The sequence below is a fragment of the Haematobia irritans genome, chromosome 1, assembly GCF_050003625.1.
Source record: "Haematobia irritans isolate KBUSLIRL chromosome 1, ASM5000362v1, whole genome shotgun sequence".
Taxonomy (NCBI): Eukaryota; Metazoa; Arthropoda; class Insecta; order Diptera; family Muscidae; genus Haematobia; species Haematobia irritans.
The window spans coordinates 214,871,618-214,897,869 of NC_134397.1; the positions used below are offsets into that span (position 1 = coordinate 214,871,618).

General features: G+C 34.0%; 1 protein-coding gene across 1 annotated transcript; it reads left to right on the top strand.

Moving 5' to 3' along the window:
* The first annotated feature begins 631 nt into the window (after nt 1-631).
* LOC142222575 (serine protease 7-like) lies at nt 632-25,709 on the top strand. The gene is made up of 5 exons (XM_075292786.1): nt 632-861; nt 920-1,444; nt 24,533-24,641; nt 24,723-25,015; nt 25,079-25,709. Exons 1-5 carry the CDS (start codon nt 774-776, stop codon nt 25,357-25,359), a joined length of 1,296 nt encoding a protein of 431 aa, XP_075148901.1. The 5' UTR covers nt 632-773; the 3' UTR covers nt 25,360-25,709.
* Nucleotides 25,710-26,252: the final 543 nt, after the last annotated feature.

Below are 26,252 nucleotides of genomic sequence, written 5' to 3' on the forward strand. Positions count from 1 at the left end.
TTATATATAGCCCCATATAAACCCATTCAGAGATTTGGTTTTGGAGCCTCTTGGATAAGCAAAATTGATCCGATTTGATGGAAATTTGGTACATTGTGCTAGTATATGGCCGTTAACAACCATGCCTAACTAGGTCCTTATCAGTATGTAGTTATATATAGCCCTCAGATAAATCGATCCCTAATCACACAAAAATTGGTCCATATCAAGTTCATAATTGTAGCCCCCATATAAGCGACCCCCATATTTTAATTCTACCGTGTAAAAGTCCATATCGATTCGTAATTATTTATAGACTTACCTATACATAACTTTTTTGTCTAATATATACCACGTATGGACTAACTCACAATTTAGAAAACGATGTTACGAAGTTTTAAGATACCTTGCCATCGGTAAGTATTACCACAACGCAAGTAATTCGATTGTGGATGACAGTCTTTCGTAGAAGTTTCTACGCAATCCTTGATGGAGGGTACATAAGATTCGACCTGGCCGAACTTACGGCCGTATATACTTGTTCATATTTTGTTGTAGAGTAAATTAAATCTACCGCAAATTCTAAGATAGGGAGCCCAACCACATTGCTTGGCAAAACTGAGACTGAGAGTTTACATTTTGGCGGATAGCTGAACTTGCCGACTGATATGAAGCTCAAGCTAGAGATGAATGAACATTTCAGTATGCAGTAGTCCGTCAAGCAAAGTGAATCGTCAGTTGAATTACAAAAAAACAAAAAAATAAAAACTTTTCAGTTCTGACACATCATAAACATGATAAAACGGGGATTTTATTTCGCAATATTCTTATTAATTCTGGGAACAGAATTGTGTTGGAGCCAGGTGATGAACATAACTGGAGGTAGGATATATCAGAAAACATGGCTTGAATTTTTCATCAAAATTCTTCATCTCAATAGTCCAATATGTTTGCCGAAATCCCGATGGTCGTGTGGGCCGATGTACTTCTAAAGAAAAATGTCATCATTATGCAGGATGTAATCAAACTGCCAGTATTTGGGAATGTCCTATGGGTCGAGGCTCCCCACCTTATGTGTGTTGTATATTTGGCAAAAATATCATTTTTCCAGATGATGATAGTGCTGATGATCGTCGTCAACCAGCTTCAAGAGCTGGTAGTGATGTTATAGTGAATGAAAATTCCAATTCCATTGAAAATAGAACAGTGGATCAGACAATCAAACCAATGATATCGGGATCAAAAAGTCGTGGAATTTTATTTCCTGATGAAAATGGAAATTTTCTCATTCCAACTCCATCATCAAATGTCATCATGCCAAAATTGCTTTTACCACGAAATAATTTGAATTTATTTCCAACACCTCCGATATGTGGACCTTCGCTTGTGGGTGATAAAATTCATGGTGGTGTAGAAGCTATGCTGGGACAATTTCCTTGGTTGGTCAATTTGGAATATCGAAATGGTAAGAAATTTTGAGCAAAACATTTAATTGCTATAAAATAATGTAAGAAAATTCATTGAAAATTTTTTCTCGGAAATTATAAAATTGAACTGAAATTAGCAAGTAATGAAGTTGACTCTACGAGGGTTGTCTTTTATATTTCGGGATTATAGAACCAAAACACATATTAATCATCGAAAATCGCTTTACTGTTTTTCAAAATATTTCCTATTAAGATCTAAATACTTTTGCATGCTTTTGAACCAATTGTCGAAGTACTTCAGTGTTGCATGGGAAATTTTCGATTTACCCTACAAAGTAATACGAGTATAAAAATTCCTACACTCCCAAAAAAGTTTCCCCACAAATACCCCTACAATATTTTTCTTTAATTTTCCTCCATTCACAATAGCACTTTATTGTGATTAATTTGTCGAATAACATGTAATGAAAAGTGATAAAGTGTCATAAATAATTACCGCAGTAAATATTTACTGATGCCAGTGTTGCACGCTTTTGGACATGTCCTGGATAAATGAGTACTCACTTTTCTTTTAGTTCGTTGGGTATACAGTACTAAAAGAAAACAAGCCTTTTGTAAACAAAATCACGCGAAAAAACATCCCTGCAACCTATTAACCCTTTGACATTCGAAAACGACAACAAACTCTTACCCTACTTAGTATTGACTTATTTCTCGATGCTATTTTAAAGTAGAGGATTTAATCTAAATAAGCTATCAATATAAGACCATATTGGTTAGCACTAAAATTCATTTTTATAAACTTCTTTAACAATAAACGAAAAATACGAAATTTTAAGACTATTTTTCTATTATATATCTCTAGTAAATGGACATTCATACAAGAACTATAGCTGATTTTTTTCCGGATTCGTTTTTGTATTTGTTCTCACACCTCAATAGATATAATAGGCCAAATAGAATTCAAGAATCAAGTTCGCAGAACAAACTTACACAGAAAAAAAAAAAATCACCAAAATATTCCCAATTAAAAATTTGATTGAAGTTGAAAAATTTTTCAATTAAAAAATTAATTGATACTATTAACATTTTAATAAAACTAGAAACATTATGTGAATTACGAGAATAATTGAAATTTTTAAATTTTCAATTAAAAAATTAAATCAAAAATTAATCAAACTCGGAAGAGTAAGTCAGTTAAAAAACAAGAAAGGAAAGTCTAAAGTCGGGCGGGGCCGACTATATTATACCCTGCACCACTTTGTAGATCTAAATTTTCGATACCATATCACATCCGTCAAATGTGTTGGGGGGCTATATATAAAGGTTTGTCCCAAATACATACATTTAAATATCACTCGATCTGGACAGAATTTGATAGACTTCTACAAATCTATAAACTCAAAATTTAAGTCGGCTAATGTACTAGGGTGGAACACAATATTAGTAAAAAAATATGGGAAACATTTAAATCTGAAGCAATTTTAAGGAAACTTCGCAAAAGTTTATTTATGATTTATCGCTCGATATATATGTATTAGAAGTTTAGGAAAATTAGAGTCATTTTTACAACTTTTGGACTAAGCAGTGGCGATTTTAGAAGGAAAATGTTGGTATTTTGACCATTTTTGTCGAAATCAGAAAAACATATATATGGGAGCTACATCTAAATCTGAACCGATTTCAACCAAATTTGGCACGCATAGCAACAATGGTAATTCTACTCCCTGTGCAAAATTTCAACTAAATCGGAGTTAAAAATTGGCCTCTGTGGTCATATGAGTGTAAATCGGGCGAAAGCTATATATGGGAGATGTATCCAAATCTGAACCGATTTCAACCAAATTTGGCACGCATAGTTACAATGCTAATTCTACTCCCTATGCAAAATTTCAACTAAATCGGAGCAAAAAATTGGCCTCTGTGGTCATATGAGTGTAAATCGGGCGAAAGCTATATATGGGAGATATATCCAAATCTGAACCGATTTCAACCAAATTTGGCACGCATAATTACAATGCTAATTCTACTCCCTATGCAAAATTTCAACTAAATCGGAGCAAAAAATTGGCCTCTGTGCGCAAATGAGTGTAAATTGGGCGAAAGCTATATATGGGAGCTATATCTAAATCTGATCCGATTTGGCTGATATTTTGCAAGTTTTTCGAGACCCATAAAATATTCGCATGTACAGAATTTAAGGAAGATCGGTTGATATACACGCCAATTATGACCAGATCGGTGAAAAATATATATGGCAGCTATATCTTAATCTGAACCGATTTTTTCCAAAATCAATAGGGATCGTCTTTGAGTCGAAACAGGACCCTATACCAAATTTTAGGACAATCGGACTAAAACTGCGAGCTGTACTTTGCACACAAAAATACATCAACAGACAGACAGACAGACGGACATCGCTAAATCGACTCAGAATTTAATTCTAAGCTGATCCGTATACTAAAAGGTTGGTCTATGATTACTCCTTCTTGGCGTTACATACAAATGCACAAACTTATTATACCCTGTACCACAGTAGTGGTGAAGGGTATAATTATGGATATGAGATGGACATATGGTGTCTTTGGCAATATTTTTCAGGGTCGGCCCCTGAGTTCGTCTGTCCGTCTGTCTGTGAACACATTTTTGTAATCAAAGTCTAGGTCGCAATTTAAGTCCAATCTACTTCAAATTTGGCACAAGTATGTATTTTGAGTCATATTGATTTTGGAAGAAATCGGCAAAGTTTTAGATATAGCTTCCATATAAATATCTTTCACCCGATATCTACTAATAGGGCCCCAGAAGCCAGAATTTCAGCCTAATTTAATTTAATTTTAAATTTTGCACAAGAAGTGCAATTGATAGTGTCGTAAAGTGTGCCGAATTTGATTCAGATTGAGATATAGCTCTCATATATATCTTTCCCCAGATTTTCACTCATATGACAACAGAGGTCAAAGTTGCAATCCGATTTAGATGAAATTTTGCGCAGGGAGTAGAAATAACATTGTAACTATACATACCAAATTTGGTTGAAATCGGTTCAGATTTAGATATAGCTTCCATATATATGTGTTTCTTATTTCGGCAAAAATGGCCAAAATACCCAAATTTTTCTTGTAAAATCGCCGCTGCTAAGTCGAAAACGTGTAAAAATAACTTTAATTTTTCTATATTTGTAATACATAGCTATTGACCCATAAATCATAAAAACACTTTTTCAAAGTTGGCTTTTAAACAAATCGGACTACTTGATTTTTCGTTTATAGGTACAAATACGGCGGGAGAGGGTGTACCTTCTTCTATATTTCTTGTGGATTTTAAGTGTTGTTTGTCAAGGAAAGGTATCCTCCTCAACATATCTGAAAATTAAGCACTATATTATAATAACATACAAAGAATTACTGTTTCCCATCCAATAAATCGGAAAAAACAAAAATAGTCAAAAATTTTACCACATTAACATTTCCTAAAATGTTGGAAAATGATGCACCCTCCACGTTGGTTGCCAATTTCATGTAAATTTAAGTTCTTTACTAAAAAGAAGTCTGGCAGAAGCCTGTGCAAAAATCATAAAATTATGTACCGAGTTCCCATTTACGGACAACCCTCTACTTTCAATTTAAGAAAAAAAAAACAAGTAAGGAAAGTCTAAAGTCGGGCGGGGCCGACTATATTATACCCTGCACCACTTTGTAGATCTAAATTTTCGATACCATATCACATCCGTCAAATGTGTTGGGGGCTATATATAAAGGTTTGTCCCAAATATATACATTTAAATATCACTTGATCTGGACAGAATTTGATAGACTTCTACAAAATCTATAGACTCAAAATTTAAGTCGGCTAATGCACTAGGGTGGAACACAAGGTTAGTAAAAAACATGTAAGGAAAGTCTAAAGTCGGGCGGGGCCGACTATATTATACCCTGCACCACTTTGTAGATCTAAATTTTCGATACCATATCACATCCATCAAATGTGTTTGGTGCTATATACATTTAACTATCACTCGATTTGGACAGAATTTAATAGACTTTTACAAAATCTATAGACTCAAAACTTAAGTTGGCTAATGCACTAGGGTGGAACACAATGTTAGTAAAAAAAATATGGGAAACATTTAAATCTGAAGCAATTTTAAGGAAACTTCGCAAAAGTTTATTTATGATTTATCGCCCGATATATATGTATTAGAAGTTTAGGAAAATTAGAGTCATTTTTACAACTTTTTGACTAAGCAGTGGCGATTTTACAAGGAAAATGTTGGTATTTTGACCATTTTTTTCGAAATCAGAAAAACATATATATGGGAGCTATATCTAAATCTGAACCGATTTCAACCAAATTTGGCACGCATAGCTACAATGCTAATTCTACTCCCTGTGCAAAATTTCAACTAAATCGGAGCAAGAAATTGGCCTCTGTGGTCATATGAGTGTAAATCGGGCGAAAGCTATATATGGGAGATATATCCAAATCTGAACCGATTTCACCCAAATTTGGCACGCATAGTTACAATGCTAATTCTACTCCCTGTGCAAAATTTCAACGAAATCAGAGTTAAAAATTGGATAGACTTCTACAAAATCTATAGACTCAAAATTTAAGTCGGCTAATGCACTAGGGTGGAACACAAGGTTAGTAAAAAACATGTAAGGAAAGTCTAAAGTCGGGCGGGGCCGACTATATTATACCCTGCACCACTTTGTAGATCTAAATTTTCGATACCATATCACATCCATCAAATGTGTTTGGTGCTATATACATTTAACTATCACTCGATTTGGACAGAATTTAATAGACTTTTACAAAATCTATAGACTCAAAACTTAAGTTGGCTAATGCACTAGGGTGGAACACAATGTTAGTAAAAAAAATATGGGAAACATTTAAATCTGAAGCAATTTTAAGGAAACTTCGCAAAAGTTTATTTATGATTTATCGCCCGATATATATGTATTAGAAGTTTAGGAAAATTAGAGTCATTTTTACAACTTTTTGACTAAGCAGTGGCGATTTTACAAGGAAAATGTTGGTATTTTGACCATTTTTTTCGAAATCAGAAAAACATATATATGGGAGCTATATCTAAATCTCAACCGATTTCAACCAAATTTGGCACGCATAGCTACAATGCTAATTCTACTCCCTGTGCAAAATTTCAACTAAATCGGAGCAAGAAATTGGCCTCTGTGGTCATATGAGTGTAAATCGGGCGAAAGCTATATATGGGAGATATATCCAAATCTGAACCGATTTCACCCAAATTTGGCACGCATAGTTACAATGCTAATTCTACTCCCTGTGCAAAATTTCAACGAAATCAGAGTTAAAAATTGGCCTCTGTGGTCATATGAGTGTAAATCGGGCGAAAGCTATATATGGGAGATATATCCAAATCTGAACCGATTTCAACCAAATTTGGCACCCATAGTTACAATGATAATTCTACTCCCTGTGCAAAATTTCAACGAAATCGGAGTTAAAAATTGGCCTCTGTGGGCAAATGAGTGTAAATCGGACGAAAGCTATATATGGGAGCTATATCTAAATCTGAACCGATTTGGCTGATATTTTGCAAGTTTTTCGAGACCCATAAAATATTCGGATGTACGCAATTGGAGGAAGATCGGTTGATATACACGCCAAAATCAATAGGGATCGTCTTTGAGCCGAAACAGGACCCTATACCAAATTTTAGGACAATCGCACTAAAACTGCGAGCTGTACTTTGCATACAAAAATACATCAACAGACAGACAGACAGACAGACGGACATCGCTAAATCGACTCAGAATTTAATTCTAAGCCGATCCGTATACTAAAACTTTGGTCTATGATTACTCCTTCTTGGCGTTACATACAAATGCACAAACTTATTATACCCTGTACCACAGTACTGGTGAAGGGTATAAAAAAAACAGACAAAAGGGAACCCTCCCCCCACCTTTGCTCCACTCCGACGTGATATCGGACTTTCACGTATCTTATATTAATTTCACAACTACTCAATGGTCCCTACAAATTCTATCGAAGTAAATCGACAAAGTTTATTTCAATTTTCCTATCGAAAAATCATATACTAATTTAAAAATCATGTATAAATTTAATCACCTCCTCCCACGTTCCCTGTAAATTTCAAGTAGATCGGCGATGTTAAAATTTTGCTCTATTGTTTTAAAGGGACGTCACTTTTCCATTCCTGAAAATTCTTGAAACTTTCATTCAAGTGTGGTGCAAGGAAGGTTGCCTCTTCGTTCATAACCTTCCCCCATTGCCTATGTAAATTTCAAGAAAACTATTTTTTTGCAGTTTTAGAGGAGGACCTCCTCCCCGACTAAATATCGAAAAGTGATATCAACTATTAATATCGTAATTATTGAAGGACGGTAGTGCCATTATTGTAGCGTGATTACAACAGACACACATGCTTATATCGTCTTAGAATTTCTCCCTGATCGAGAATATATATATATATATATATATATATATATATATATATATATATATATATATATATATATATATATATATATATATATATATATATATATATATATATATATATATATATATATATATATATATATATATATATATATATATATATATATATATATATATATATATATATATATATATATATATATATATATATATATATATATATATATATATATATATATATATATATATATATATATATATATATATATATATATATATATATATATATATATATATATATATATATATATATATTTGCACAGATTCGTTTTTTGTTTGCAGGCAGGTCAAGTTAGAAGATGGGCTATATCGGTTCAAGTTTTGATATAGTCCCCATATAAACCGACTTCCCGATTTGGGGTCTTGGGCTTATAAAAACCGCAGTTTTTATCCAATTTGCCTGAAATCTAGAGGTACTTGAGGACCATAAACATGTGTGCCAAAAATGGTGCCCATCGGTCCATGTTTTGGTATAGGCCCCATATACACCGATTTCCCGATTTGCCTGAAATTGAAAATCTGGAAGTATTTTTGGACATTAAGGAGGTGTGTCGAAAATGGGGTGTATCGGTCCATGTTTTGGTGTAGCCTCCATACAGACCGATATGTTGATTTTGCTTCTTGGGCTTTTAAAAACTGTATCTAATATCCGATTTGCGTGAAATTGGTGGTATTTTGGGACCATAAAGAGGTGTGTCGAAAATGGTACGTATCGGTCAATGTTTTGGGTTAGGCCCCTTATAGACTGATCTCCCGATTTTGCTTCTTGGGCGTCTAGAAACTGTATTTTCTAACCGATGTGCCTGAAATTGAAAACCTAGAGTTATTTTAGGACCATAAAGAGGTATATCGAAAATGGGGTGTATCGGTTCATGTTTTGGTATAGCCGCCAGATAGACCGATCTCCCGATTTTTATTATTGGGCTTCTATAAACTGTATTTATTACCCGATTTGCCTGAAATTGGAAATCTAGAGGTATTTTGAGACCACAAATAGGTGTGCCGATATTGAGGTGTATCGGTCCATTTTTTGGTATTCCCCCATATAGACCGATCTCCCGATTTTACTTCTTGGGCGTCTAGAGACTATATTTTCTAGCCGATTTGTTTGAAATTGAAAATCTGGAGGTATTTTAAGATCACAAATAGGTGTGTCGCGAACGGTGCCAATCGGTCCATGTTTTTGTATGGCTAGACTGATCTCCCGATTTTATTTCTTGGGCTTCTAGAATTCGTAGTTTTCACCCAATTCGTCTGAAAGTGGAATTCTAGAGGTATGTGAGGAACATTAAGAGGTGGTGAGTATTGGTCCATGTTTTGGTAATTATATTTTTTATTTTTTCAAAATAGAATCTGAATACTTAAATAACATCACATCTGAAGAATCAATGCAGGGGAGGCTTAAAGGGATGACTTCCACTCTATGATAAGGTCATGCAAAATTCCTATTCGGACCCGATTTTGTACTACTTTAGAATTCAAAAATAACGTTGGCGTTTTTCCTACGTTTTGGTTCTTTTGCTAAGTAGTATTTCCCCGTAGTCAGAACCGGCTCTTAAGGTGGGCTGCTAACCTTCAGTTAATATTTAAGAAACAAAAATCCCCTACGTTAATTGCATTAGATTTCATGGGGATTTACATTTATTTGTAATAAGAAGTATTGAGATATTTTGAAAGTTGGTGCATTGTCCACAAGCGTATACAAAGGGTGGGTCAACGAAAATGTGTAATAAAATTATTTCGTTGTAAATAAAATTATTTTTTTTGTTGAGTAAACAGCTACACCCAAAAGAGGAGACACTAAAGCCAATTTAACTTTATTGTACTTCATGGTATTTAATATATTTTAGTTAGAATTTCCTCAATATGAGAAAGTTTCCTTCGCTTTAATAATTTTTTACTTACTTCATAAAAAAAAACCTTAAATAAAATATAAAATTTTATTGACTTTATAAAAAAAGCCTTAACTAAAATATACAACTTTACGAAATTTCGATTTTTCACAATATTTTTAACTGTAATTTTTATACCCTGCTCCACACTGTGGAACAGGGTATTATAAGTTAGTGCATATGTTTGCAACACCCAGAAGGAGACGAGATAGACACATGGTGTCTTTGGCAAAAATGCTCAGGGTGGGCCCTTGAGTCGATATAGCGATGTCCGTCTGTCCGTCTGTCCGTGAACACATTTTTGTAATCAAAGTCTAGGTCGCAGTTTTAGTCCAATCGACTTCAAATTTAGTACAAGTATGTGTTTTGGCTCAGAATAGATCCCTATTAATTTTGGAAGAAATCGGTTAAGATTTAGATATAGCTCCCATATATATATTTCGCCCGATATGGCCCCAGAAGCCAGAGTTTTACCCTAATTTGCTTAAAATTTTGTACAAGAAGAACAATTAGTACTATAGTCAAGTGTGCCAAAATTTATTGAAATCGGTTCAGATTTAGATATAGCTCCCATATATATCTTTCGCCCGATATGGACTAATACGGTCCCAGAAGCCAGAGTTTTACCCAAATTTGGTTGAAATTTTGCACAGGGAGTAGAATTGGCTTTGTAGCTATGCGTGCTAAATTTGGTTGAAATCGGTTCAGATTTAGATATAGCTCTCATATATAGCTTTCGCCCGATTTACACTCATATGACCACAGAGGCCAATTTTTAACTCCGATTTAGTTGAAATTTTGCACAGGGAGTAGAATTAGCATTGTAGCTATGCGTGCCAAATTTGGTTGAAATCGGTTCAGATTTAGATATAGCTCCTATATATATGTTTTTCTGATTTCGACAAAAATGGTCAAAATACCAACATTTTTCTTGTAAAATCGCCACTGCTTAGTCGAAAAGTTGTAAAAATGACTCTAATTTCCTAAACTTCTAATACGTATATATCGAGCGATAAATCATAAATAAACTTTTTAGAAGTTTCCTTAAAATTGCTTCAGATTTAAACGTTTCCCATATTTATACCCTTCATCACTACTGTGGTACAGGGTATAATAAGTTTGTGCATTTGTATGTAACGCCAAGAAGGAGTAATCATAGACCAACCTTTTAGTATACGGATCGGCTTAGAATTAAATTCTGAGTCGATTTAGCGATGTCCGTCTGTCTGTCTGTCTGTCTGTCTGTCCGTCTGTCTGTCTGTTGATGTATTTTTGTGTGCAAAGTACAGCTCGCAGTTTTAGTCCGATTGTCCTAAAATTTCGTATAGGGTCCTGTTTCGGCTCAAAGACGATCCCTATTGATTTTGGAAAAAATCGGTTCAGATTTAGATATAGCTGCCATATATATTTTTCACCGATCTGGACATAGATAGCGTGTATATCAACCGATCTTCCTCAAATTCCGTACATCCGAATATTTTATGGGTCTCGAAAAACTTGCAAAATATCAGCCAAATCGGTTCAGATTTAGATATAGCTCCCATATATAGCTTTCGCCGATTTACACTCATTTGCCCACAGAGGCCAATTTTTTGCTCCGATTTTTTGCATAGGCAGTAGAATTAGCGTTGTTACTATGCGTGCCAAATTTGGTTGAAATCGGTTCAGATTTGGATATATCTCCCATATATAGCTTTCGCCCGATTTACACGCATATGGTATCGAAAATTTTGATCTACAAAGTGGTGCAGGGTATAATATAGTCGGCCCCGCCCGACTTTAGACTTTCCTTACTTGTTTCCTTTAAAATAGAAATTATTTCTTTATCGAGTTTTTCCAATTAAAATCTTAATTGAGTTAAAAACAAGTAAGGACAGTCTAAAACCGGGCGGCGCCGACTATATTATACCCTCCACCACTTGTAGATCCACATTTTCGATACCATATCAAATCCGTCAAATGTGTTTGGTGCTATATATAAACATATATTTAAATCTGACCAGATCTGGACAGAGTTCTACATTATTTATGAACATTAAATTTAAGTCGGCTAATGTCCTGGGGTAGAACACAATGTTAGTAAAACAAGTATATACGGCCGTAAGTTCGGCCAGGCCGAATCTTAACATAAATACCCACCACCATTAATCAAATATTAGGGTTTCCTTTGAAATATTAGGGTTTCCTTTGATCGGTGCGCCTTCTATAAGAATATAAGAAGTGAAATTTCAGGCACATCGGATAAAAATTTCGGATTCTAGAAGCCCAAGAAGTAAAATCGGGAAACCGGTCTATATGGGGGCTATACCAAAACATGGACCGATACTCACCGTGTTCGGCATACCTTTCTATGGTCCTAAAATAATTCTAGATTTCGAATTTCATGCAAATTGGATAAAAACTACGGTTTCTAGAATCCCAAACAATAAAATCATTTCTTGTACACATATTTATAGTCCTAAACAACCTCCAACAACCACGGTTTCTACAAACCCAAAAAGTAAAATCGGGAGATCGGTCTAAATGGGTTCTATACTAAAACATTGACCGATACTCACCATTTTCGGTGTATCTCTTTATGGTCCAAAAATAATTCTAGATTTCCAATTTCATGCAAATTGGATAAAAACTACGGTTTTTATAATACCAAAAAATAAAATCCGGAGATCGCACAGAGGGTTGAAATCCATCAAAAGTGGCGATTAATTCGAAAGATGAAGTTTAACTTTAATAACCGTATTTGGTACCGGGTGAAAGAAGATAAAATTCTACATCACTACTTGCCAAAATAAAAGTTCTTAGTTGTTTACTTTATTTGCAGTGTGTCTTCAAAGTTCAATAATTATTATTATTTTTGCGCGATTGGTTAAAAGTGAAAATTTGCATATTTCAAGTGATAATTTTTTTAATTAAGACTTCTAAAAGTGAAAATTTTATAATGGAGCTGTCTACTTCAGGTATTTGAGCATATGATAAATATTTGTTTGTTTAGATAAATGTTTTGGAAATTGAAAAAAAATATAAGGAAATTGCTCCAAAAATGAGGTATTTTTGATGTTTGTATTGGATTTGAACTGAATTATTGGTGAAACTTGGTAAAACTGCTTATATATTCTTAAAATATGAAGTTTCAGCTTATAAATTCCAAAACATCTTTTTGCCTTTTTGTTGCATTTTTTGACTTATTAAAGAATTTGTAAAATAACTCCAGTCGCTAAAAATATATATGAAAAAATAAAACAAACAAAAAATCACTTTGACCTTATTATCTTTTGTCTTTATATTCCGTTTAGTATTTGTTATTGTAGCTACTGAGTGTGCAGTTTATTACACCCAGAAAAAAGTGCCTTCGAAACTAAAGGAAAAAATTTTCATCAATATAGTTTATCCATTTTATTTCCATCAAGGTAAATTTTTGTGAGAAATAATAAAATTTACTCGTTTCAGTAAAAAAAATCCTATACTGTAAGCAGTTAGGAATAGTTCATTAACTAGAATAAGGCATGGAATTTTACTCATACTATTTTCTTCGCTGGGTATAAGAATTTACTACTGAAAAAGAAAATTTTATTCACCGATAACAAAGCATTCGTAAAAATAAACAAAAACCGAACTAAAACCAAGTTTCCTCAAAATTAGTAAAATTTCTTATAAAATGATAATTGCGACTTCCTTTATAATAGAAAGTTTTTCATACATACGAACAACACTTGGCATAGAAAAATATTTTAGTTCATTCGTACTAAGAAGTATGCAATCCTTCCAATCTTAAGGAAACACACTTGTTAGAATATAGGAAATTTTCCTAAATTTCTATTGTCTACCTGTAATCGATACCTGTTATCGTAATCGATGTGTTTGCGCGTGGGTGTAATCGATATGTTTGCGCGTCGGTTGTTTTTTCTAGTTGGAATCGCGTTGTTTTGGTATACGGAGAGATTGTTAAAAAATAATATGGTAAAATAATATAATAAATAACAAATAAAATATATAAAATATTTGTTGTTTTAAATTAGTGAGAAAAATTTTCGTTTTTAAAAATAAATCTATCAATGTTCGTGATGGTGTATAAAGGAAGAAAACACCAGCAGAATAACAACCCTTTCATTTGTCTTCATTTTGGAATCTTCAATTATCAGGTAATATTCAGTGACGCTAACCTTTTGGAACAAAAATGTTTTATGATTTTTTATATTTGTAGGTATTGAAATTGTAAAAGGAGGACAAAATCGTTAGGCAGCAACTTATTAAAAGTGAAAAGTACAAGAAGAAGAAAAAGTGCGTTTTACAGTTGATAATATCACACGGAAATTGGAAATAGTGGAATAATAAACTAATATTTCAAAGAGATTCGATGCTGTTGATTCTTAATAAATATATTCAATATATTAATAAAACATGTCTTTTATTGAAGATAAAGTTGCTTATAGAAATAAGTAAAATTGTATTTAAAAACGAAGGTAAGCAGTTCTAATTATGAAGTAAAAGTTTTACCACAAATGTGTAAGATTTGTCCAAATGAATGAAAAAATTTCAATAAAATCATTCCATATATGAATTCAAATTAGTTAATTTTTTTCATTCTGTAGTATAGTGGTACATAAATATAGGAAAATGTTAACTAATATATGGAATACATTATTCCTAATTTCTACGAAAATCACATCGTTCAAACAAATAAAAATGGCTTTGGCGCTATACGAAGTTCAACTTTCTTCACAATGAGTTCATTTTAACTTAAAGAAGGGGTCACTTTTTTCTGGGTGTAGAGATGGGTGCGTGAGTAATTTTAAATCACGCGCACTCACGAAAAAAAATTAATTAATTCCAAATTACTTACAAAGCTTCGTTTGAAAATCTGAATAATATGAGAAAATTATATTTTACACACGTGCACTGTTTTGAAAAATAAATTTGATCACGCTTTTTAGTTTAGTTTTTCATTTGTACCCTACATGATAAATGTTGGTCATGTACATACGTGCGAACATACGAGTACTGTTGTCATCTTGGTTTAAGCTGATGATGTTCCATCTACCAATGTATTGATAATTAATTGGTAAGAATTTAATACGTATGGTATTTAAGATTCGATAATGCCACGTTCATTTATTTTCATTATTGACTGTCAATGTTTTGTTTAATGTGATGTTATTTATTGAAAGTGTTGTGTGTTTGTAAATTATTCGGTACAAAGGAAAACGAATAGTATTTTGCAAATTTTAAACGACTGAAAATTCGACTAATTTCAGGAACAAGTCCCAAAACAAGTTTTATTTCTCGCCATGAGTTACATAACATTATGAAGAATTCGGAACAAAAATCACTTCAAGATCTTTAATCTTCTGAGGTGGGAAATTAATTTTATAATGGTTGTGAAGTAAATGATGATTATGAATACTTTTAAAATTAATGAAATGAAGTAAATAAAAAAACCGTACAATTATATTTTTTTTAATTATTTTTTTCCTGTAATGGTTGTTTGTTTTATTTTTATAGTATGTTTTTTTTATGAATATTGATCAATAAGAAATAATAATATTTTCTAATGTAATTTTTTTTTTAAATATGTGGAATTACGGAATTTGAAGAAAAAAAAATCGGATTTTAATTTAAAATTTTGGGTATATAAATACAGATTAAATATTTATTAATTTTTATTTTTTAAAAACTTTTTTTTTTTTCTAAAAGCACATTAAGTATGCTCTAATTTTCAATTGCATTTGCTAATTTATCGTTTTTCTTTGAAAAGTTACAGCGAAAATTGTGATATAAGACCACTTTTTCCAAAATACAAAAAAGGCCATAAAAGAATAAAACAACAATTTTTATTTTTTTTTTGTTTCTAGTTATGCCTTTTTAATGTATTTATGAATATCCATCCATAAAAAATAACAATATTTTAAAATTACGGCTTTCCTGAATTAATCGCCACTTTGCCTACCGCTCAACCCACTGTGGATCGGTCTATATTGGGGATATACCAAAACATGAACCAATACACGCCCTTTTCGGCACACCTCTTTATGGTCATAAAATACTTTTAGATTTCCAATTTCAGGCAAATTGGATAAATACTACAGTTTCTATAAGTCCAAGAAGTAAAATCGGGAGATTGGTCTATATGGGGGATATACCAAAACATGGACCGATACTCACCATTTTCGGCACACCTCTTTATGGTCCAAAAATACCTCCAGATTTCAAATTTCAGGCAAATTGGATAAAAACTTCGAATTCTAGAAGCCCAAGAAGTAAAATCGGGAAATCGGTATATATGGGGGCTATACCAAAACAGGGACCGTTGCTCACCATTTTTGGCACACCTCTTTATGGTTCTAAAATACATCTAGATTTCCAATTTCTGGTCAATTGAATAAAAACTGCGGATTCTAGAAGTCCAAGAAGTAAAATCGGGAGATCGGTTTATATGGGGCTATACCAAAACATGGACCTATACTCACCATTTTTGGCAAACCTCTTTAGGTCATAAAATAACTCTAGATTCAAATTTCAGGCAAATTGGATAAAAATTACGGATTCTATAAGCCCAAGACCCCAAATCGGGAGGTCGGTTTATATGGGGACTATATCAAAACCTGGACCGATATAGCCCATCTTCGAACTTGACCTGCCTGCAAACAAAAGACGAGCTTGTGCAAAATTTCAGCATGAATGCTTCATTATTGAAGACTGTAGCGTGATTGCAACAGACAGACGGACAGACGGACATCGTTATATCGTCTTAGAATTTCTCCCTGATCAAGAATATATATACTTTATATAGTCGGAAATCAATATTTCGATGTGTTACAAACGGAATGACAAACTTATTATACCCCCGTCACCATTCTATGTGGTGGGTATAAAAATATGAGAAACATTCAAATCAGAATCAATTTTTAGTCAACTTCGCAAAAGTGTATTTATGATTTATCGGTCGATAGATATGTATTAGAAATAAAGGAAAATTTGACTCACTTTTAAAAGTTTTCGACTTAGCAGTGGCGATTTTACAAGGAAAATGTGGGTGTTTTGGCCATTTTTGCCCAAATCGGAAAAACATATATATGGAAATCTGAACCGATTTCAACCAAATTTGGCACGCATAGCTACAATGCTAATTCTACTCCCTGTGCAAAATTTCAAGTAAATCGGAGTAAAACATTAGCCACTGTGGTCATATGAGTATAAATCGGGCTAAATATATATATGGGAGCTATATCTAAATATGAACCGATTTCAATAAAATTTGGCATACTTGACTGTTGCAAAATTTCAACCAAATTAGGATAAAACTCTGGCTTCAGGGGCCATATATGTGTATATCGGGCAAAAGATATATATGAGGGCTATGTCTAAATCTGAACTGATTTCAATCAAATTTCGTACACTTGACTACAGTACTAATTGCTCTCCTTATGCAAAATTCCAAGCAAAGTAAGATAAAACTCTGGCTTCTGGGGGCATACAAGTCCATATCGGGCGAAAGATATATATGGGAGCTATATCTAAATCTGAACCGATTTCTTTCAAAATCAATAGGGTTCTATTCTGACCCAAAATAGAAACTTGTGCCAAATTTGAAGTCGATTGGACGAAAACTGCGACCTAGACTTTGATCACAAAAATGTGTTCACAGACAGACGGACATGGCTATATTGACTCAGGAGCCCACCCTGAGCATTTTTTCCAAAGACATCATGTGTCTATCTCGTCTCTTTCTGGGTGTTGCAAACATATGCACTAACTTATAATACCCTGTTCCACAGTGTGGCGCAGGGTATAACAAGTAACTATATAGAATTTCAGCGGGTTTGATGACAGATATTCTGCCAAGCAGATCAGTTCAACCAGTATGCTTCCCGAAGATAAATTTAAAAATTCGTCCTATGGAGACTAGATCAGATTCTGGATTTATAAGAACAAATTGTGTTTGAGTTTTAGACAAACCATAAACATATCGTGTAAATGACGCAATAAAGCCTTGATTTGAAATCTTTAACCTGTAGATTTTTAACGCCATTATTTAAATGATAACGAGGAGTAAAATGTGGCAATTTTTCTCTTAGTTTCAAACAATTTTTTTTTTATTCTTAAACATTAAAAATAGATTGTTTAAGTTATGATACTACAACTAGTCTATTTACAAAGGGACTAACTAGTAGTTTTTTAATATTGATATGAAAATTTACAGAGTTAAAGTATCATATTGTGCCTTGTTGATTGAATCGACTATTTTTATGATCAGTGCTCCTGCTATACCCTCCAGTGGTGAAATCGGTCGATCAATGTCTTACATAATGGACCGATAAAAATAAATGCGATACAAATTTGTGAGGGTCTAACATACCAGTGTATTTACATTTTCAGGCAAAGTGGATAAAAACTAAAGATTCTAGAGCCCAAGAAATAAATTCGGGAGGTGGGTCTATATGGGGGCTATACCAAAATATGGACCCATACTCACAATTTTCGACACACCTCTTAATGTTCGTCAAATATCTCTAGAATTCCAATTTCAGAGAAATTGTATAAAAACTACGAATTCTTGAAGCCTTAGAAATAAAATCGGGCTATCAGTCTATAAGGGGGCTATACCAAAACATGGACCTATACGAATAATTTTCGACACACCTCTTTATGGTCTTAAAATACCTCTAGATTTCTAATTTCTGGCAAATTGGATAAAAACTACGGATTCTAGAAGTCCAAGAAGTAAAATTGGGAGATCGTTCTATATGGGGGCTACACGGAAACATGGACCGATACACCCCATTTTCTGCACATCTATTTGTGGTCCTAAAATACATCTAGATTTACAATTTAAGGCAAATCGAATAAAAATTACAATTTAGAAGCTCAAGGCGCAAAATCGGGGGAGCGGTTTATATGGGAGCTATATCAAAACCTGGACCACTAATCCCCATTTTCGACACACCTATTTAAAATACCTCTAGATTTTTTATTTCAAGCAAATCGGATAGAAAATACAGTTTCTAGACGCCAGTTTCGGAGCCACCGTAGTGCAATGGTTAGCATGCCCGCCTTGCATACACAAGGTCGTGGGTTCGATTCCTGCTTCGACCGAACACCAAAAAGTTTTTCAGCGGTGGATTATCCCACCTCAGTAATGCTGGTGACATTTCTGAGGGTTACAAAGATTCTCTAAGTGGTTTCACTGCAATGTGGAACGCCGTTCGGACTCGGCTATAAAAAGGAGCTCCTTTGTCATCGATCTTAACATGGAATCGGGCAGCACTCAGTGATAAGAGAGAAGTTCACCGATGTGGTATCACAATGGACTGAATAGTCTAAGTGAGCCTGATACATCGGGCTGCCACCCTTCCATACGTCTTGACCAGAACTAGGACTGGTTCATGCACTCCATGGACTAGTCCTGTACCGGTCCTGTGGTTGATCCATTTCCCGTAGGGAAACTACGGTTTTATAAGCCCAAGGCCCCAAATCGTCTTAGAATTTCTCCCTGATCATGAATATTATATATATACTTTATATAGTCGGAAATCGATATTTCGATTTGTTACAAACGAAACGACAAACGTATTATAATTCAAATCGATATGGACTTTTCACGATACGTAGAGAGCCAGAATTGAAATATTGGGGTCGCTTAACATATATGAGGTCTATATACAATTATGAACTTGATATAGACCAATTTTTGTGTGATTGGGGATCGATTTATCTGAGGGCTATATATAACTATAGACCGATATGGACCTAGTTAGGCATGATTGTTAACGGCCATATACTAGCACAACGTACCAAATTTCAACTGACTCGGATGAAATTTGCTCCTCCAAGAGGCTCCAAAACCAAATCTCGGGATCGGTTTATATGGTTATGGACTGACATGGACCACTTTTGGCATGGTTGTTAAATATCATATACTACCACCACGTACCAAATTTCAACCAGATCGGATGAATTTTCTTCACCAAAAGGCACCGGAGGTCAAATCTGGGGTTCGGTTTATATGGGAGCTACATATAATTATGGACCGATTTCGACCAATTTTTGCATGGGTGTTTGAGGTCACATATTAAAACCACGTACCAAATTTCATCTGAATCAGATGAATTTTGCTTCTCCAAAAGGCAAATCTGGGGATCGGTTTATATGGGAGCTATATATATACTTATGGACTGATATGAACCAATTCCTGCATGGTTGTTGGATACCATATACTAACATGACGTACCAAATTTCAACTGAATCAGATGAATTTTGGTCTTGCAAGAGGCTCTGGAGGTCAGATCTGGTGATCGGTTTATATGGGGGCTATATATAATTATGGATCGATATGGACCATTTTTTGCATGGTCAGTAGAGACCATATACTAACACCATGTACCAAATTTCAGCCGGATCGGATGAAATTAGCTTCTCTTAGAGGTTCCGAAAGCCAAATCGAGGGATCGGTTTATATGGGGTCTATATATAATTATGGACCGATGTGGACCAATTTTTGCATGGTTGTTAGAGATCATATACTAACACCATGTACTAAATTTAAGCCGGATCCGGATTAAATTTGCTTCTCGTAGAGGATCCGCAAGCCAAATTTGGGAGTCCGTTTAAATGGGGGCAATACGTAAAAGTGGACCGATATGGCCCAATATCATCCGACCTACATCAATAATAACAACTGGTGCCAAGTTTCAAGTCGATAGCTTGTTTCGTTCGGATGTTAGCGTGACGGACGGACGGACGGACATGCTCAGATCGACTCAGAATTTCACCACGACCCAGAATATATACTTTATGGGGTCTTAGAGCAATATTTCGATGTGTTACAAACGGAATGACAAAGTTAATATACCTATGGTGGAGGGTATAAAAATTAATAGTATCAATTAATTTTTTAATTGATACTATCATTTCTGTGATTGAAGACATTTCAATTAAAAAATTAATTGGATCAATTAATTTCGTGATTGAATCTGAAAAAAAAAAATGTTTGTGTGCTCAGACTATACAGTCCATTGTGATACCACAGTGGTGAATTTCTCTCTTACTCTCACTGAGTCCAAGGCCGTAGCCAGGATTTTAATTCGGGGGGGGTTCAACTTAAAAAAAAATATTCATATAATCTCATGTGTAGAAAATTTTATTTATGCATAGGTATGTATACAATATTTTTATACCCACCACCATAGAATGGTGACGGGGGTATAATAAGTTTGCCATTCCGTTTGTAACACATCGAAATATCTATTTCCGACTATATAAAGTATATATATTCTTGATCAGGGAGAAATTCTAAGACGATGTAACGATGTCCGTCTGTCTGTCTGTTGTAATCACGCTACAGTCTTCAATAATGAAGTACTGAAATTTTGCACAAACTCGTCTTTTGTCTGCAGGCAGGTCAAGTTCGAAGATGGGCTATATCGGTCCAGGTTTTGATATAGTCCCCATATAAACCGACCTCCCGATTTGGGGTCTTTGGCTTATAGAAATCGTAGTTTTTATCCAATTTGCCTAAAATTTGAAACCTATAGGTATTTTATGACCATAAATAGGTGTGCCAAAATTGGTGATTATCGGTCCATGTTTTGGTATAGCCCCCATATAGACCGATCTCCTGATTTTACTTCTTGGTCTTATAGAAACCGCAGTTTTTATTCAATTTACCTGAAATTAGAAATCTAGAGGTATTGTAGGACCACAAATACGTGTGCCAAAAACTGTGAGTATCGGTCCATGTTTTGGTATGGTCCCCATATAAAACGACCTCCCGATTTGGGGTCTTGGGCTTATAGAACCCGTAGTTTTTATCCAATTTGTCTGAAATTGGAAATCTAGAGGTATTTTAGGACCATAAAGAGGTGTGCCGAAAACGGTGAGTATCGGTCCATATTTTAGTATAGCCCCCATAAGAACGATCTCCCGATTTAACTCCTTGGGTTTCTAGAAACCGTAGTTTTTATCTGATTTGCCTGAAATTGTAAATATTCTGGTATTTTAGGCTCACAAAAACGTGTATCGGATTAAGTTTTTATCGGTCCATTTGATAATGCCTCCATATAGACCGACTTCACTTCTTGAGGGTATAGAAGGCGCACTGATCATGAAAATTGCTTGAAACTCAATGTAAAATTTCCAGATTTTACTTCTACAGATTTAAGATTTCAAATCAAGACGTTATTTTATAATTTTTTTGCACACTTACGAGAGATATTAATAATTCCTCTAAAACTCAAACAAAAATGATTCTTATAAATCCAGAATCTGATATAGTCCTCATAGGTGAAATCTTTAAATTTATCTTCGGGAATATCCTCAAGTCCTCAAACCCTCCTGAAATTTCAAAGGAAACCCTAATATTTGGTGGCTATTTAAGATTCGGCCCGACCGAACTTAGTGCTGTATATACTTGTTATAATATTAAATTGAGCCGACGGGCTTTCTGGGCAGCAAATAAATCAATGACTTCTTCAGTCGGCACATTTATTCGGCGATGAACCGACATTAATGCCAATCCTTTGAGTCTACTCTCGCTAGTCGAATTTCTAAGATACGTCTTTAATGTCTTCATTGTTGAAAATGAACGTTCGGATGAGCACGTAGTAACTGCAGGGATGGAAAATGCAGTACTATAGTACTTTTTTAAAACCTTTTTCACCCCAGTCAGTACCGTAGTACCCCCGCGAATGATTTAGTACCTTTTGTGTAGACATTTTTGAGTCGATATCAGATTTATGGTACAATAGCTTTGACAAAATATTTTAATATTTTGAGAAAGTCTTTATCAACCTTATTTGCTAATAGTCTTTTACAAATATGGCAAAACAGACATGTTCACGTGGGAAGAAAATCTCGATTTTTTAAAAGACATAGTCAAAAACAGGATTTTATTGAACTTCAAGAAAGTTTTAGTCGAAAAAAGAATGCGATTCTATATTATCGATTTTTTATATCAGTAGAAAATGTTGTCAACATTTTATTTCTATATAGAATTTTTGCAAAATTTTATTTTTATAGAAAATTTTGTCAAAATTTTATTTCAATTGAAAATTTTGTAAAAATTTTTTTTCTATAGGAAATTTTTGCAAAATTTTATTTCTATAGAAAATTTTGTCAAAATTTTATTTTCTTTAAAATTCGGTCTCTTGACAATAATCTTCCAGTGAAATTTTTGTTGAAATTTAGTAAAAAGTACCTTTCCGCTCAAAAAATACCTTTTTTGTACTTTCTTAAAAATTGTATTTTCCATCCCTGAGTAACTGGCAAAGTGACCAAAATTTTTAAAAGAATATGCACGTTTGGAAAAATCTCTTTATTGCTTCCATCGCTGAATTAGGCAGTTTCTTTTCGCAGGTTTTGCGCCATTTCATTTACACATGTGTGTTTGGCTGTTTCGTTGTTGTTGCTATGGCCAAACAAAGCGAGTCATGTTCACAAAAAGAAACAACAAACACACATAAAAAGCAGAAATACATTTTCCAAAAATGAAATTTGTGGTGCGAGAACAAAAATAATTTGTTTTTTTTTTCGACCATCGTTTGACGGGCTTTTCAACTAGTATTCTATGATTTGTGCAAGTTTTATAGGTAAGCGTTCTTCAAAATAAAACCTCCAGCTTTTCTTCAACATCTTCGATAAGATTTTTCTATGCAGCTAAAAATATATATTTATTTATATAAAAATATTCATTCATTTCGGGGGGGGTTTGATCCCCCTCATCCCCCCCCCCCCCCCCCTGAATACGGCCTTGAGTCACTGAGTGTTGCCCGATTCTATGTAAAGCTCAATGAAAAGGGGCCTAATTTTTATAGCCGAGTCCGAACGGTATTCCACATTGTGGTGAAACCACTTAGAGAAACTTTGAAACACTCAGAAATGTCACCAGCATTACTGAGGTGGGATAATCCAACGCTGAAATCTTTGGTATTTGGTTGAAACTGGGTGTGAATCGTCGACCCTGTATGTGAGGTATGTAATAGAGGTGCGCATGTGAGTAATATTTTACTCACGCTCACGCACTCTCACGACGGAGAAATCTTGTTCACGCACGATATTTTTTGGTAGGACTCACGCTCATGAAAAGAAAATTTGTACTCACGCACGAAAATCTTTTAAATGTCGTATGATTAAAATTGTGAGCGTTATAAAACTTTTAACACTTGGGATGTCACTAAAATTATAAATGAATTGAACTCGTAAGTATTTTATGTTCGTAAGCGGGATTATTTTCGTGAGCTTGTTTTTCCGAAATTCGTTACTCACGCACACTCACGAAGATATTATTTTCGTGGTTGGTTAATCACGCTCACGCACACTCACGTCGTTACCATCAGCGTGACTCAAGCGTGAGTCACGAAAATGTTCACGAATCACTACAATTTCATGTCACGTGCACACCTCTAGTATGTAAGGCACTCATGCTAACCATTGCACCACTATGGCTCCCACGAAATAAGCTATCAACTTGAACCTTCGTACAGAGCCTTTTGGAGGAATAAATTTCTTCCGATCAGGTTGAAATTTGCCGCATGATGTTAGCATATGCCCTCACACGACAGTTCAATAATTAGTCCATATCGGTTTATAATCATATATATAGTGAAGTTTTGTATGCAATTCATGATGGAGGATATATAATATTATATATTTGATTATTTTTTATTTTTATTTATTTCATACAAATGAAAATTTATTAATTTTTTTATTTTCCATTTGGTATTTTAGAAGAGGGATATTTGGAAATCGGATGTTCTGGAAATATACTCAACCATAGATATGTGGTGACAGCAGCACATTGTGTTAAGGGACTGATTGAAGAACTTCTAGGACACTTGTAAGTTTAAGTTTTAATTTTTAACGTTTACTCTTTCAAATTTTTTTAAATTTATTTGCTATGTAATTATTGTTTTAACAGAGAATCCCTAAGAGTTGGTGATCACAATACAGCCTTGGATAAAGATTGTGACGACACGGGTTGCATTGATCCCTACGAACGTTTCAACATTATCGAACGAATTGTCCATGAACGGTATCGTGAAACAAAAAAGGGAAGGCTTTTTAATGATATAGCCCTGTTGAAAACGGATCGAAATATCACCTACTCATTTTCGGTGGCTCCGATTTGTTTGCCAGCTGTCATGGGTTCAATGCCATCACTTACAACGGGTGCCAGATTAACTGTTGCCGGTTGGGGTAATAATGGAACAAGTTGGTATCTCTGCAAACATCACCCAAAAAAATTTTCATATTTCATTGATAAGTTAATTTTAGGTGAATACACAGATGAGAAACGAATAGTGGATGTGCCCTATGTGGAAAATCTCCAGTGTGCATTTCGTTTACAAGACTCACAGATTTGTGCCGGTGGTGAGACTGGTAAGGATAGCTGTACTGGTGATTCTGGGGGTTCGTTAGCTCGTCGCAATGCCACAGCATGGGTATTGGAGGGTATCGTGTCATTTGGACGTGAATGTGGTACCTCCAAGCATGCCATATATACCAGAGTGAGAGATTTTATTCCTTGGATTTTGGAGAAAGTCGTAGAACCGTAAGCTGTTATTTAGTTCATCTAAATGAGCTTATACATAGTAGGAGTATTATAAGTAATTTATAAGTTGTGTTTTCTAAAAGTGTGGTTATAGTATTGTTTATCATAGATAACGCTGATATATTTGAAGTATTTTCTATACAACTCTAAAGATATTGTCATTCATATTAGTAGGTGTACTTAAAATTTCAACGACTCATATTCACAAATCCAGTTGTAGATATTTAAGCTAAATATATAAACATTTAAAGTGTTTTTTGATAAATTACAAACACAAAATTTTTGTACAGATGCCAATTAATTTTTTTAATTTATATTTTAGATATAAAAAATAAATGAAATATAAATATCGCACTTTTACTACTACTTTTGAACTCTATAAATGTACTCATTCTGGAGATCGGTTAATACACAGAAAAAATATCACCAAAATATTTCCAATTACAAAGTTGATTGAAGTTGACAATTAATAAACTAATTAATCAAAATAGAAATATTAAGTTAATTATTTCTATAATTGCAAATTTTTTTAGTTAAAAGATTAATTGATACAATAAGCTTTTAATCAAACTCGGAAGACTAAGTATAAAAAGTTATGGAAAATGTTTTTTTCTTTAATTTTAATTAAAAATTTATATCAAACAATCAATTTTTAATTAAACTAAAAACACTTACCCCCATTTTCATAAAGCTCCGTTAGTGTTCCGTTAACTAACCAACTTTTAAACTTTATTATGGACAAAGCTGTCATCTTGCATATATATTCCATATGCCAGTTAGGAACTTAACTGACAAAAATTTTTCTGTTAAAGTTAACTGGAGAGAAGATATTTGCAATTTACTTTCTGTTAACTGGCAGTTAAAGCCTAACGGAGCTACATGAAAATGGCCGTTAGT